The sequence below is a fragment of the Delphinus delphis genome, chromosome 6 (assembly GCF_949987515.2).
Source record: "Delphinus delphis chromosome 6, mDelDel1.2, whole genome shotgun sequence".
Lineage (NCBI taxonomy): Eukaryota > Metazoa > Chordata > Mammalia > Artiodactyla > Delphinidae > Delphinus > Delphinus delphis.
In genome coordinates this window covers 21,754,070-21,767,971 of record NC_082688.1, presented here as the reverse complement: position 1 = coordinate 21,767,971, position 13,902 = coordinate 21,754,070, and the positions used below count along the sequence as shown (strand labels likewise).

Sequence of the window (13,902 nt, the reverse complement as noted above, 5' to 3'; positions counted from 1 at the left end):
GAGAATTTCTTTTATGTTACACGCTGCCTCTAAGGTGTTTAGAGATCTGCGAAGCACAAGGAGATTGTTTTACTCTCGGTCCGTTGTGATCCAAGACTCCACAGCATTAGAACCAGCGAGGGAGGAAGGCCATGGGACACCCTGGCGCCCAGGAACGTGTCTTGGAGGAGGGCCTGAGCCGCTCCGAGTAATGCCCGGCGCAGCGGCTGCGAAACCAGCGTTGGAAGTTGGACTGCGAGACAACTCGGGGTCTGCCTGGAACCCCAGGTCTTTTCCTGGGGCGCCCTGGAACACCAGAACCGGACAAAGGGAAAGTGTTCTCCGAGGTGGATACAGGGACCCGCTCCGCCGACGGAGGCCGGCCTAGGGCTGCAGTGCTGGCCGCCTGGGTAGCCTCCACCGGTCACTGAGAGGTGGGCGGAGGCCTGAGCCCGTAGGTGGGGGAAAACCCTGCCGGCGTCCTGGGGAGAAGTCTCCCAGGGGCGCGCTCACGACAGTGACGCCACCGGCGCGAGGGCGGCAGGGTGGGCGGAGAGGAGCGGCGCGCACCGCCCTTCGGAGGCGGGGGTGGTGGTGGAGGCCGCGGTTCCGGAGGGCCGGGGCGGGGCTGGGTGCGCCGGCGAGTCTGGGCACGAGCCGGCGGTTTCGATTAGTACGCGGAGTTGCGGTTGCAAAGGAGGGCACGGAGCTGCGCTGCCCGGAGCCCAGCGGCGAGGCGGCTAGGCGGCGGGGAGGCGGCGGCTAGGCGGCGGCGGCGGCGGCGGCGGCGGCGGCGCAGGCGTTTGGGATCCAGCCGGCGGCCGCGAGGGGGTGGAGAGGCGAGCCGGAGCGCGGGGCCACGGCCGCCCTGCCCACTGCGTCCGGCCACCGCAACGCCTGCATCCGCGAGCGCGCCCAGGCCAGCGCGCCAGCGAGTGCGCGCGGGCGGGGGCGCGCAGGCCCTGCCCGCCCCTTCCGCCCCCACCCCCCTCCGCCCCTTCCTCTCGCCACCTTTCTCTCCACTTCTGCGACCCCGCGCCGGGCGCCCACCCTGTCCTCTTCGGGAGCGCTGTCCGCTGCGGCGGCCGGAGCGGGCCAGGCCGGGGGATGGCGCTGCTGGACCTGGCGCTGGAGGGAATGGCCGTCTTCGGGTTCGTCCTCTTCTTGGTGCTGTGGCTGATGCATTTCATGGCCATCATCTACACGTGAGTGAGGGGCAGCTGGAGGATCCCGTGGCGGGGGTCGAGGCCTGGGGACAGGCGAGGGTGGGAGGAATTTCTCTTTGGAGGGGATTGGGATCGGATGGGGGTGGAGAAAGCTAATTCTCAGACTCTTCCTCCCATTCCCTCTCCCTGTGCATCAGCTGGGGCGGGGGGTTCATTGGAAGAGAAAAGTGGCGAGTGAGGGAATGGCTGGGCTTCAGGCAACTGCACAGCCAGGGGAAAGGAGACTATGCTCTTTTTACGTGTCAGGCGGAAGGTTGCTTGCTTGGTTTGATTGTGTTGGGGATTCGTGTGGTTTTTCATCTGGGCCAAGATGTATGGTGTATTGTGTTTTGTTTTGTTTTTTTTCCCTCGACCTGGGCCACGTTTCTATTATGGTGATGATCGTTTTCACCCTTCGGTGAGCTGCACACAGCCACCTGGAGACCTCCCTGTGGATTTTCTTCTTCCTGGAAGAGCTCTGTGTCCTTAGATAGGTGTGAAGCACCTGTCCACCTTGAAAAATGTCCACCAAATGTCAGAGCTGGCGTTGTAGCCTTGAGTCATGTCAGCTTGTACATTTCAGTGTGGTTTTCTTTCCTTTTTTTTTTTTTCCCAATTCCTTATTTATTACCTTGTTTAGATGTGCCCCCCCCTTTTCATTAGATGCCTTTCACTGGGGACACAGTGACGAGCACGACAGAATTCCTGTCCTCAAAGATCTTACATTCCAGAAGGGAGAGACAGATAATAAAATTCCGAATAAGGTTATTTCAGATAGTGATAAAGACTATGAATAAAATAAACCCGGGTAATGGATGAATATGACATAGAGTGTGTAGCTACTTTTGATATTTCAATTGTTCAACTGTCTTTAAAATGAAGGAAGCCTTCATGAGGATATGAAAGAATTGGCATAGAGCGCATTACTCTTGGATTCACTGGATTTTTAGCCCCCCCAAAAGATGATGGTGCATAGTGATCTTTACCACCCATTAGAATAGGGTATATGTTAGTAGAAGAGAGGGGAGAACTTTAAGAAATTAATTACTTATAGTTTTTTTTCCTTTTCACTACAGAAAAAGTGTGCTTTTTCCTTTTGGAAATGCTGCATTTTATTAGTATAGTGTGGCATTTCCTGGTACTGGAGAAAGATGCTACATTGTACAAGGCATACTGATATTTCTTTGAAGATTAAAGAAAAATGCTTCTTGGACACTGTTGATCTTAGGTTTTGGAGTTTGTGAGCTGTAGGCACTGAACATTCTGGAGTTCATTTTAAATATATGAGTTCTTAAAAAACAATTCTGTCACTTTTTCCAATTTAAAAATAAGACATGCTTACTATATAGAGCATTTAGACAGTATGGAGAGGAAGAAAGAAGAAAGTTCAACACACACACCAAAACTCCATTACCTGTCAACCTTTTGTGACTATCGTTCCAATTATATTTCTGTGGGGGGAGGGAAAGGAAGGGAGGGAGGTAAGGAGGGAGAGAGAAAGGAACCATATTATGGTTGTTCTTTCACCAGCCTCAAAATTCATCTATTTAATAAATACTTTCTGGGAAGCTCTTTTGTATATACAAGGCACTGTTCTAGGTGCTGGAAATAAGATTGAAGAACAATACATCCAGGGCCCTGCTCACATGGAGCGTCCATGTAAAATATCTTGAGTAATTTTCTCATGTCAATAAACATATGAGGGACTTCCCTGGTGGCGCAGTAGTTAAGAGTCAGCCTGCCAATGCAGGGGACATGGATTCGAGCCCTGGTTGGGTAAGATCCCACATGCTGTAGAGCAACTAAGCCCATGTGCCACAACTACTGAGCTTGCGCTTTAGACCCCGTGAGCCACAACTACTGAGCCTGCGTGCCACAACTACTGAAGCTCACGCACCTATAGCCTGTTCTCCGCAACAAGCCACCTCAGTGAGAAGCCCGTGCACTGCAACAAAGACCAACGCAGCCAAAAAATAAATAAATAATTAATAAAATAAAATAAAATAAATTTATGATCTCTCCATCATTTTTAATAGATGTATGACATTTTTGTTTATGAGGTACTAATATGTATTCATTGTTATTATTGATGGGCATTTAGTTTATTTTCAATTTGTCAAGATTACAAACAACATGGTGATGAATTCATATGCTTACATCTTTGAGAGATGATCTCCTTAGTTTACATTCTGAAAGAGGAATTATTGGGCCAGAAGTGGTGCACATTTTAAACTTTGTTACATATTGCCCTATAGGAAGGTTGTATCTATTCATAGTCCTTGTAACATTGTATGATGGTCCCCATTTCCCCTTACTAAGTATCAGGCTTTTTACTGTTTTCTGTTTTTTATTTTCATTTCTTTAATTACTAGTTCCATTGAATGTTTTTCATATATTTAATACTAGTTACATTTAGTTGTAAATTTCATACTCAGTCTTTTGCTTGTGCTGCAATGTATTGCTGTGTTAATCTTTTTAATAGGAAGATTGTTCTTCTGTGATATGTTGCAGTTTTTGCCCACCTTGTTTTTTTTTTTGTTTTGTCTTGTTTCTGTTTTGTTTTGTCTTTCAACTTTGTACATGTATTTAACATGGAGAAAAAGTGTGTACCTGTGTGTTTTAGGTAGTCAAGTCTTTTTTTTTTTTTTCCTGACTGGTAAAATTTTTTATCTTCTCCATTTCCCCCAACTATTATATAGTAAGTATGTTTTTCGTTTAGTATTTTGAGTTTTCTTAGATTCTTTTTTTACACTTTACCCTTACAAAGTGTACCAGTATCCACTGTTTTAATGAATGAAGTATTATTACCTTTATTACCGTATTACTGGCGAGGCCAGCCCCTCCTTATTCTTATGCAAATTTTTAACTTTCTATACATTTTTATTTTAAACTGAACTTTAGAACCTTTTTTTTTTTTCAGACTCTAAGTAATCTTGTATTTAAATTGGAATTGTTAAATTCACAGCTTGATTTGAAGAAAGTTGACTTCTTTCAACATAGGACCATGATGGATCCCCTTCCCTCTATGATGTATACATAATGATAAAGCCACACTTCTTTCACACTGGTGATGTAGCTTAATACTTCAAATAACCATCTGGGGAAGTTTATACTCTTAGACTGTGACAACTCCAGAATAGTTTTAAGTTATTTTGTGCTTCATGATAAACTGCAGAATTTTCTTAAATACTTTTTTACTTAAAATACTTCTAGTTTTTGAGACTAGTACAAACTTTAGCTTAGTTAAGATACTGTAGTCTTTGTATTTCTTTTCCAATGCCCCATAGAGTTACCGTTTATATTGACAGTAACAAGATTCAGAAAAGTTATGTGAAAATAGAATAGAGAAAATGCAATTAGTTTATAACAGATGAGTAGGAATCTTCTATCTGAAATGGATAACTGAACATAAAGTAAATAATCAACAGCTTAGTTTATGTATAAATTAAATCTTGCCTTTTTAAAAATTAAGTTCCTTTCATCTCATCCCACCATCAAAATTATTTACGTGTTTGATTTGATTCCTTTCTTACTGAAGTAAAGATACTTCCCAATTTAATGAGTTGTTTTCAAGCAGAGCCCTAAGGTTTTGTCCTCTCCTCTCTTCTGTATTTAGTAAAATTGCAAATTTGATAATCTCCACAGTTTGACAAGCAAGGTTAAAGAACATTGGCAATGATATTTTGGTTAAAATATTGTGCTAAGCATTCTGTATTTTATTGAAGAATATATTTTCTGAACAGGTGTTCTGTGTCCTCTCAAATCCTTTTTAAGTGAGGTAAAGTATAAATAAAATAATCATATATTGGTCCTCTCCTAAAACCTTGTGCCTGCAACTGGTGGAAATGGAGCCTATTTTCAAAACCTTATATGGCTCCATATCTGGTCATTAGATTAAGGAGCATAATCTGTGAGCTACTAATGTTTAAAAATGTTTAAGTAATACAAACATTGTAGTGAAATTGCTGAGAAAAACGATAAAACATTCTTTTTTAAAACCAGTGGTTATTTTTTCAAAATTAAATACAGTGTGTAATGGTATCTAGATAATTTAGATTCAATGTTCTATTGTATTGTAACTTCTTAAAATGAGATAAAGAGCTAAGTATTGGACTGTATTTTAAAAATGGAGCTGAATGTGATTAATACAGTGAACAATTGTTCAATGAAACTTTTTGCTCCAATTTCATAAATATCTTACAATTCCTATATGCCTACAATTTAAAAAATTGAGATGATTTATAAACTAGAGAACCATTATTTTCAATATTTTCTGCTCACTGGTATCTCTACCTACTGCTTTGCTCCTTTCCAGATTTAGTATCGACTGATGCCTAATCATTTCATAACATATTTTAGATGGCAGACATTTGTGGGATTTTGCCTATAATGTCTCCCCCTCGCGCCGCCATGGCTTGTGGGATCTCAGTTCCCTGACCAGGGATTGAACCCCAGGCCCGTGGTAGTGAAAGCGACGACTCCTAACCACTGGACCACCAGGGAATTTCCCTATAATGTTAAAGATAACATTCAGATTAGAGCATTTGAAATTCAGGGCTCTTATTTTGAAGATTATTTTTCCTAAAACAAAACAAAACAAAACGTAACAACAACAAAAACACTAATGATTATATCCTCTGTAGGCGGAGTTGGTTAAGTGATCTTTATGGATTTTTTTCCTTTTTTGAGAGCTAGTGTGGTTTGATAGCTTGGGGGCTGCTGTTTTCTTCCCTGTTTAGCCGTTAGGAGCCATACTGCTAGATAAGAGTATCTAAGCAAGACACCTTGCTTTTTTCTCCTCTCACTCCCCCATCCCTCTCCCTCCTTGGATTTATCATTTTCTCCCCTCTACACATGGTATCCTAATGTTTAGTGTTAGGCTTTATCTTTTCTATTAATTGACTGGAGGTGCCAGGGTATGGTGGAAATACTTCTTGTATCCATAAATATTAACTGCCTTCTACTAAAGCAGAGGTCCTTTTCCTGAAGACTTTTTCTCAAGTTAATTCTGCCTTTCCTAATTTTTCTAGTATAACAACTTTTATACCTGCTGCACAGCTTTTGAATGGAGTTTAAATACTCACTATCAGGATAACTGTGATAAACTTCCTGTTAGAAAGTAATTGTGTTTTTAATGTGAATTTTAGCATTTCAAATGTTATTTTTAGATAATATGATTTTTTTTTGGCCTTAAATTCATTAATACATTGATGTTCTGAGCCTTAGTAGAATGTAAACTGAGAACTTATTTTCTGGGTTTATTCCTGAGGATGTACTTGGACTTTGGACAGATGTTGGTCAGTCAGGGTCATTGCTATCAGAACCACTTTTGGGTGCACGAATAAGGCAATTGAGCCCCTTGAACCTGAGCCTGGGGTAGATACAGAATTGGACTATATTATGATAGCTTTAAAAAGCAAAAAGGAAATTGTAATTGAGTTTTAATATTTAGTGATGATTCTCTTGATTCATCATTCCTCCCTTTTCCTACCTACATTATTAGTTCAGTACACGTTATCTCTGCCCTAGATTATTGAACTCTCTCTACTCTCTGGTATCTTTACCTACAGCTTTGCTCCTTATCTACTTTATTTTTCTTATTGTAACCTAATCTTTCTGGTGCAGTAATCTTGGATCATGTGCTTAAAATCTTACCATGGTTCCCCATTGCCTTCAGGTTAAAATTCAAATTCCTTAACAAGACATGTATAGTTCTGTAGGAGCTGAGCCATCCCCTGTGCCTGTTTCTCCAGCAACACTGAATTACTGGCCTTCCTTGAATATGCAATGTCATTTTCTTTAGAATTCTCTTTCCTTCCTTTTCTTCCCCTTCTCTCCCTCTTTCCTTTTTGTTTTACTAACTCCTACTCATTCAAGTTATTGTCAACTTTAGCTCTTTATTGGAATTGGCACCCCCTCTATGTCCTTCCACAGTATCTTGAATTTACCCATCTAAACAAATAGGTGTTCCGTTGTCTCTTTCCCCACTTAGATTATAAGCTTTTGAGGGTAAGGAGGTGTCTTTTTTTTTTTACATGTTTATTTATTTTTTATACAGCCTATTCTTATTAGTTATCTATTTTATACACATTAGTGTATATATGTCAATCCCAATCTCCCAATTCATCCCACCACCATCACCTGCCCTCACTCTCCCCCCTTGGTATCTATGTTTGTTCTCTACATCTGTGTCTCTATTTCTGCCTTGCAAACCGGTTCATCTGCACCATTTTTCTGCATTCCACATATATGCGTTAATATACGATATTTTTCTCTTTCTGACTTACTTCACTCTCTATGACAGTCTCTAGATCCATCCACGTCTCTACAAATGACCCAGTTTCATTCCTTTTTATAGCTGAGTAATATTCCATTGTATATATGTACCACATCTTCTTTATCCATTTGTCTGTTGATGGGCATTTAGGTTGCTTCCATGACCTGGCTATTGTAAATAGTGCTGCAGTGAACATTGGGGTGCATGTGTCTTTTTTTTTTTTTAAATTAATTTATTTATTTTTGGCTGAGTTGGGTCTTTGTTGCTGTGTGCAGGCTTTCTCTAGTTGTGGTGAGCGGGGGCTACTCTTTGTTGCAGTGCACGGGCTTCTCATTGCGGTGGCTTCTCTTTTTGCAGAGCATGGGCCCTAGGTGCGCAGGCTTCAGTAGTTGTGGCATGCGGGCTCTAGAGCACAGGCTCAGTAGTCGTGGTGCAAGGGCTTAGTTGCTCTGCAGCATGTGGGATCTTCCTGTCCAAGGCTTGAACCCATGTCGCCTGCATTGGCAGGCAGATTCTTAACCACTGTACCACCAGGGAAGTCGCAGAATGTGTCTTTTTGAATTATGGTTTTGTCTGGGTATATGCCCAGTAGTGGGATTGCTGGGTCATATGGTAATTCTATTTTTAGTTTTTTAAGGGGCCTCCATACTGTTCTCCATAGTGGCTGTATCAATTTACATTCCCAGCAACAGTGCAAGAGGGCTCCCTTTTCTCCACACCCTCTCCAGCATTTATTTGCAGATTTTCTGATGATGCCCATTCTAACCGGTGTGAGGTGATACCTCATTGTAGTTTTGATTTGCATTTCTCTAATAATTAGTGATGTTGAGCAGCTTTTCATGTGCTTCTTGGCCATCTGTATGTCTTCTTTGGAGAAATGTCTATTTAGGTCTTCTGCCCATTTTTTGATTGGGTTGTTTGTTTTTTTAATATTGAGCTGCATGAGCTGTTTATATATTTGGAGATTAATCCACTGTCCATAGATTCTTTGGCAAATATTTTCTCCCACTCTGAGGGTTGTCTTTTCTTCTTGATTATAGTTTCCTTTGCTGTGCAAAAGCTTTTAAGTTTCATTAGGTCCCATTTGTTTATTTTTGTTTTTATTTCTATTACTCTACAAGGTGGGTCAAAAAAGATCTTGATGTGATTTATGTCAGACAGTATTCTTCCTATGTTTTCCTCTAAGAGTTTTATAGTGTCCAGTCTTACATTTAGGTCTTTAATCCATTTTGAGTTTATTTTTGTGTATGGTGTTAGGGAGTGTTCTAATTTCATTCTTTTACATGTAGTTGTCCAGTTTTCCCAGCACCACTTATTGAAGAGACTGTCTTTTCTCCATTGTATATCCTTGCCTTAAGGAGGTGTCTTACTATTGTATCTTCAGTGCTACTTGGCACTCAATTATTGCATGTCGAATGAATGATCTTTGAATTTTTTCCAGTAGTAATGGTGGGATTCTTGCTCACTCATTAACTTAGTGTCATTTGGCCATTGTGATTTGAGGTAGATGGACAGAATTTGGGATGTATTCAGTGGCCATGGTCTTTAATGAAATTAATTGGACCAAATGGAATCTTTATCTCACTATTTCTAACTAATCGTGGTTCAAATAGAAACAGGCCGTATCAATAACGTAATAACCCACAAATTATTTGTTAGATTTGAATTTTCCCCCCACGGTTTTCCAAAGGGAATACCTATGGTGCCATCATAATCTTTACACTTAGATCTGCCCTTTGGGAAATTGCAAAGCCATTAGTTGCTGTTAGCAAAATACCTTGATCTATTTATTTCCCATACACTAGGGCTGACTCTTGTCACCAAAGGGTGAGTGAGTGGAGTTTTTTGGGGAGGGAGGGGGAGCAAAATTAATAAAGATCTCCTCTTTGTTTTTTATGGTGATGGAATCTTTCGTGTTTTGTAGTGTACAAGTCTGTTGTCCATTGGAAATAGTTTGTGTTTTCCTCTAAAGCTAACTCACTATTGGTTGTTCCGTGTCCTCTGGGGAATCTTGTGTCTACAAAGTTAATGTTACACCAGGTATGCTTTGTGTTGCTGATGAAGCCCATTTTGCTGCAGTACCATTTTTGACAAGATAAGTGCGATATGGAAGTAACATTAGTCATGACACATACTGATTATTAAACACAGTAACAGGCTTCCAGGGCACAATCATAGCTAACGACAACAACAGAAGGCTTTTATCATTGAGAATTGCTGGCATGGACTATATGAAGTAGGGGATCTGCTGATCAAGCAATCAACTTAATTTTACATGAAACATTAACAGCCTTGATGGCACGGAGCAGAGGAGAAAATTCCTAATGTCAGATAAGTTGGTTCAGCTGAATTGCACAGCACAGTCTGGGACTGTTGAGCAAGGTGAACTTTGCCCTCAAGGAATCCATCTTCTCCCTTAGAAGCTTCTAGGGAGATTCTTGTGCCTCACTTCTGGGAGGTGTAGCGCTGTCTTAAGATTGCTGCAAGGGGCTGACAGAAGGGGACGAGCACAGCCAGCCCTCTCCCAGAAGTTTCCCCTCATTCCAGTCCCCCCTGCCACCCAAAACTCAATTCGAATACAAAACTGTACAATCAGTCATTTTAAAATGGTGCAAACCATTAAATAAACTGTTGAGTAGGGGAGACTAAAGATTTGAAAGATAAAACAACTAAAATGACGGAAAGGACAGTAACAATTTTAGAGACTGAGATGTTAGGAAATAAAAATCAACGAGGAAAAACAAGGCCATCCTATCAGCTCACAAGTTGAAAACCCTTAGGCAGAGAGGCCATGAAAATTCATCAGGCCAAAGCAGCCATAACCCCAGCAGAATATTCCGGAATACTCCTTAGCATCCCTTGGAGTTCTTTGAAGTGTTCCCTGAATAGATGTCCTTCTAGCTCGCAACGGAAAGCAAGACCCTGAAGGCCTGTCTTTCTTGCTCGTGATTCATCTCTCGTGACCTTTTAGACTGAAGTGACTCTTACTCTGAGAAAGCGCCTCAGATGGTACCTACCCTTCTGTTCCCTGTCCTTGCAGCTGGCGGGTACAGCCCTGCAGCAGCTTGCTGTGAGCATCTGCCCCTCCCTGTCTTTGACAGTGACATGCCTTAATTACATGAATTCGATTTTCTTTTTTTCTTTTGACTCCAGCTCTCAACTTCAAGTGTAATTTAGAAATAATTCCTTGGGAAAATGAGACATATTGAAAATTTACCCCGCTTTCTTGTCTTCCCCAGTTGCTCCCTTAGTTTCAGGATCATTTTATTCTTCAAAAATGAAGCCAATCAAAACCACTGGCTAGTATATAAGAGGTTCATTCCTCTTTTACCTAATGTGTTCCTGAAAATGTAATAAAATTAAATTTCTGAAAATCAAATGGACATACATGTTAGATGGGGAGATTCTGTTTCAAGAGAACTAAGGAAAGTATTAAAATCCCAGACTGTGGATCTGCTGGTCCTGGTGCGTGGACATGCTGCCACTGACTGAGAGCTTGCCGGGTATTAGGGGCTGCGGGGAGGGGCTTTCTCTCAGGCCTGGACCCCCGGGAGGAAGGCTGCATTGTAGTCTTTGCTTTGGGAACTGTGTTAGGTGTGGTGATTTAATGGTCAACAAAACAGAATACTGTCCACTTTGGAATGCCTGAAAATATCTTCATGAGAGACGGTGGTATTGATTGAATTACATAGTGACCAGTAGTTGCTTTGTACATTGTACGTGCAGCATTGTGGCAATTATCTTGCCTCCGCCTCTCAGCTCTGAGGGTGACAGTCTCTCCCTCCAGCAGAGCCAAGGGAAGGGGGGGATTCATGTGGCTACAGAATCCAACACTTTGAGCCAGGCTCTGAGGATGGAGGGATTTCGAGAAGCCAGGACTATGCAGCACCTCTGCCCAACTGAGAACCCATTTAATAGTCTTAAAGGAGAGCTCACCTAATAAAACAGTAACAGGTCATTTTTGGGCAATAATAATTTGTGACATTTAGTGCCTCTCACTCTCATACTTGCATTGTTTTTATACTTTTGGATGACGCCTATAGAACTTTAAATTGGTTCCTAAATTTTGAGTGTAATTTAAACCTTGAATACAATTTTAGCTTAAATACTGGATATAATTTAAACTTTACATTAAATGTTTTATCCCATATTTTGACTTATTCTGTTTTAACCATGATTTGAGACTTTTGATGATTCCCTTTTCCCCCTTTAATCTTTCTTAATACGTAAGAGTTGACTTTATGTTTAAAAAGAAAACCAAGCTTTGTGACCACCTAGAGGGGTGGGATAGGGAGGGTGAGAGGGAGAGAGATGCAAGAGGGAGGGGATATGGGGATATATGTATATGTATAGCTGATTCACTTTGTTATACGGCAGAAACTAACGACATTGTAAAGCAATTATACTCCAATGAAGATGTTAAAAAAAAAAAGAAAACCCACATAATGGTCTAATCTTTTTTTTTTTTTTTTGCGGTACGCGGGCCTCTCACTGTTGTGGCCTCTCCCATTGTGGAGTACAGGCTCTGGGCGCGCAGGCTCAGCGGCCATGGCTCACGGGCCCAGCTGCTCCATGGCATGTGGGATCCTCCCGGACCGGGGCACGAACCCGTGTCCCCTGCATCGGCAGGCGGACTCTCAACCACTGCACCACCAGGGAAGCCCCCTAATCTTTAAATATATATGAAATAATCTTTAAATCTATGAATTTCCAGTCCTTCCTTTTTGTTTATATGTTGCATCAATGTTTGGTATCTCTAAATCTCTTATCAGAACTATGGTAATTCAGAGAAGTTACATTTAGTGGAAAATGTCCTTAAAATTAGCAGTTTTTGAAAAAAATTACCAGTGATAGCTATCACCAAATGTTTACTTTGTGGCTTAATCTTATCTGTTTCTCACAACTATCAATACTTTATGAGGTAGGTACTGTTATTCACACTTTAAACAACAACAACAACAACAACAACAACTTGAGATAAGGAAGTACCTTGCCCAAGGATACACAGCTAGTTAGCTGTGAAGCTGGTACAGAAATCCAGACCGTTGCGCTCCAGCCCTGGCTCTTAAACCAGTATGCTATACACACTGCCAGTGATAACCTAAAAATAACCCCAGAAGTAGTCCATACGGATAGGGTAATCTGTATGGGAATTTCTCCAGTTGCTATGAATCTTACGTTTCTGATAACTGGCAACATTTAGCTCACTAGGGGGAGAGCCCCTACTTTCTCTCTTCTACAACCCTTCCCCATTCTCGTGCCACTTGTATGGCTCCTTACAGGCTCCTTGTTTTCCATCCATCCCATAACTGCTGACCTTTCTGAGAGTTTCCATCTCAGCCCTCTTCTGTTCTTACAGTAATCTAGCCTTCCTAGGTCCGTGGGTCTCAACTTTGCACTTTGGAGTCACTGGGAAGGTTTTTTTTTTTTTAAAAAAAAAAAAAAGCATGCTGCTGCCTGGGTCTCAATTCAGGAGATTCAGATTTATTTGGTCTGGGCATCAGGAATTTTCAAAAAAAAAACTCCCTAGGTGATTTTCATGTACAGTCAAGGCTGAGAACAGCTGCTCTAGGCAATTTATCCACAGGTGTGGCCTCTACCTGCTTACCTCTTTGGTTTCACTTAATTCTCCATTACAATTCATCACTTCGTTATCTTGCCCCTTGCCTTCCCTCATATCATCAGTCTGCCCTGTTATCCGGTATCCATCTCATAATTTACAGCTTCTCAACTTTCAGAATCTTGCAGAGGTAATCACGCAGCCACGTGGATTGGTACTACTACACATTCATGGTCTCAAATCTCAGCTAAGCCTACGCTGGTATCTGGCAATACTTTGTTTCTGTTTATAGCTCTGACACCCATGACTGGCAGCACCTCTTCTAAATCTTCACCATTTTACCTTCATTCTTGTCACATTTACCTTCACTCCTACTTCGCACTGTGGATCCTATCATGCCATTAATTATTTTTATTTTTTCTCTATTTACCTTTTGACTAGCTCTTTCCCCTGACCGTATATACTCAAGGATTAAAAACTAAAAATAATTAAAAATTAAACTGAAAAACGCTTCTCCATCTAGCTACTCTTTGGCTCTTTTTCACTGTCAGGTTGCAGGAGAAACTAGTGTTTATTCACTGTTATCGCAGCTCACCTCTCATTCATTTGCTTCTTAACCATTTTTATCTACCTGCCCCTTGCCCAGAGTACTCTGAGGTCACCAGTGTTCACACATTCTAGTGGACATTTCAGTTCTGTGGACTTTTCAATTCAGTGGACATTTCAGTTCTTATCTTGTGCTCTCGACAGCATTCAATGTTTTTCTTTCTTGAACCCTTTCAAAAAGAAAACAGCCCAGCCAAATAAACCCTTCTGTGACTTCACTTTCTTCCTGGCTCTCTTTCTCCTGTCCTGGTCACTCACTCTTGGTCTCCCTCATG

General features: G+C 41.5%; 1 protein-coding gene across 1 annotated transcript in view; it reads left to right on the top strand.

Annotated features, from left to right (window-relative positions):
* The first annotated feature begins 612 nt into the window (after positions 1-612).
* Positions 613-13,902, top strand: part of UGCG (UDP-glucose ceramide glucosyltransferase) — a 34,610-nt gene continuing 21,320 nt past the window's right edge. The window contains exon 1 of the mRNA XM_060014330.1: positions 613-1,184. Coding sequence (XP_059870313.1) covers positions 1,087-1,184 — 98 coding nt within the window. The 5' untranslated portion in view covers positions 613-1,086. The remainder of the gene's footprint in view (positions 1,185-13,902) is intronic.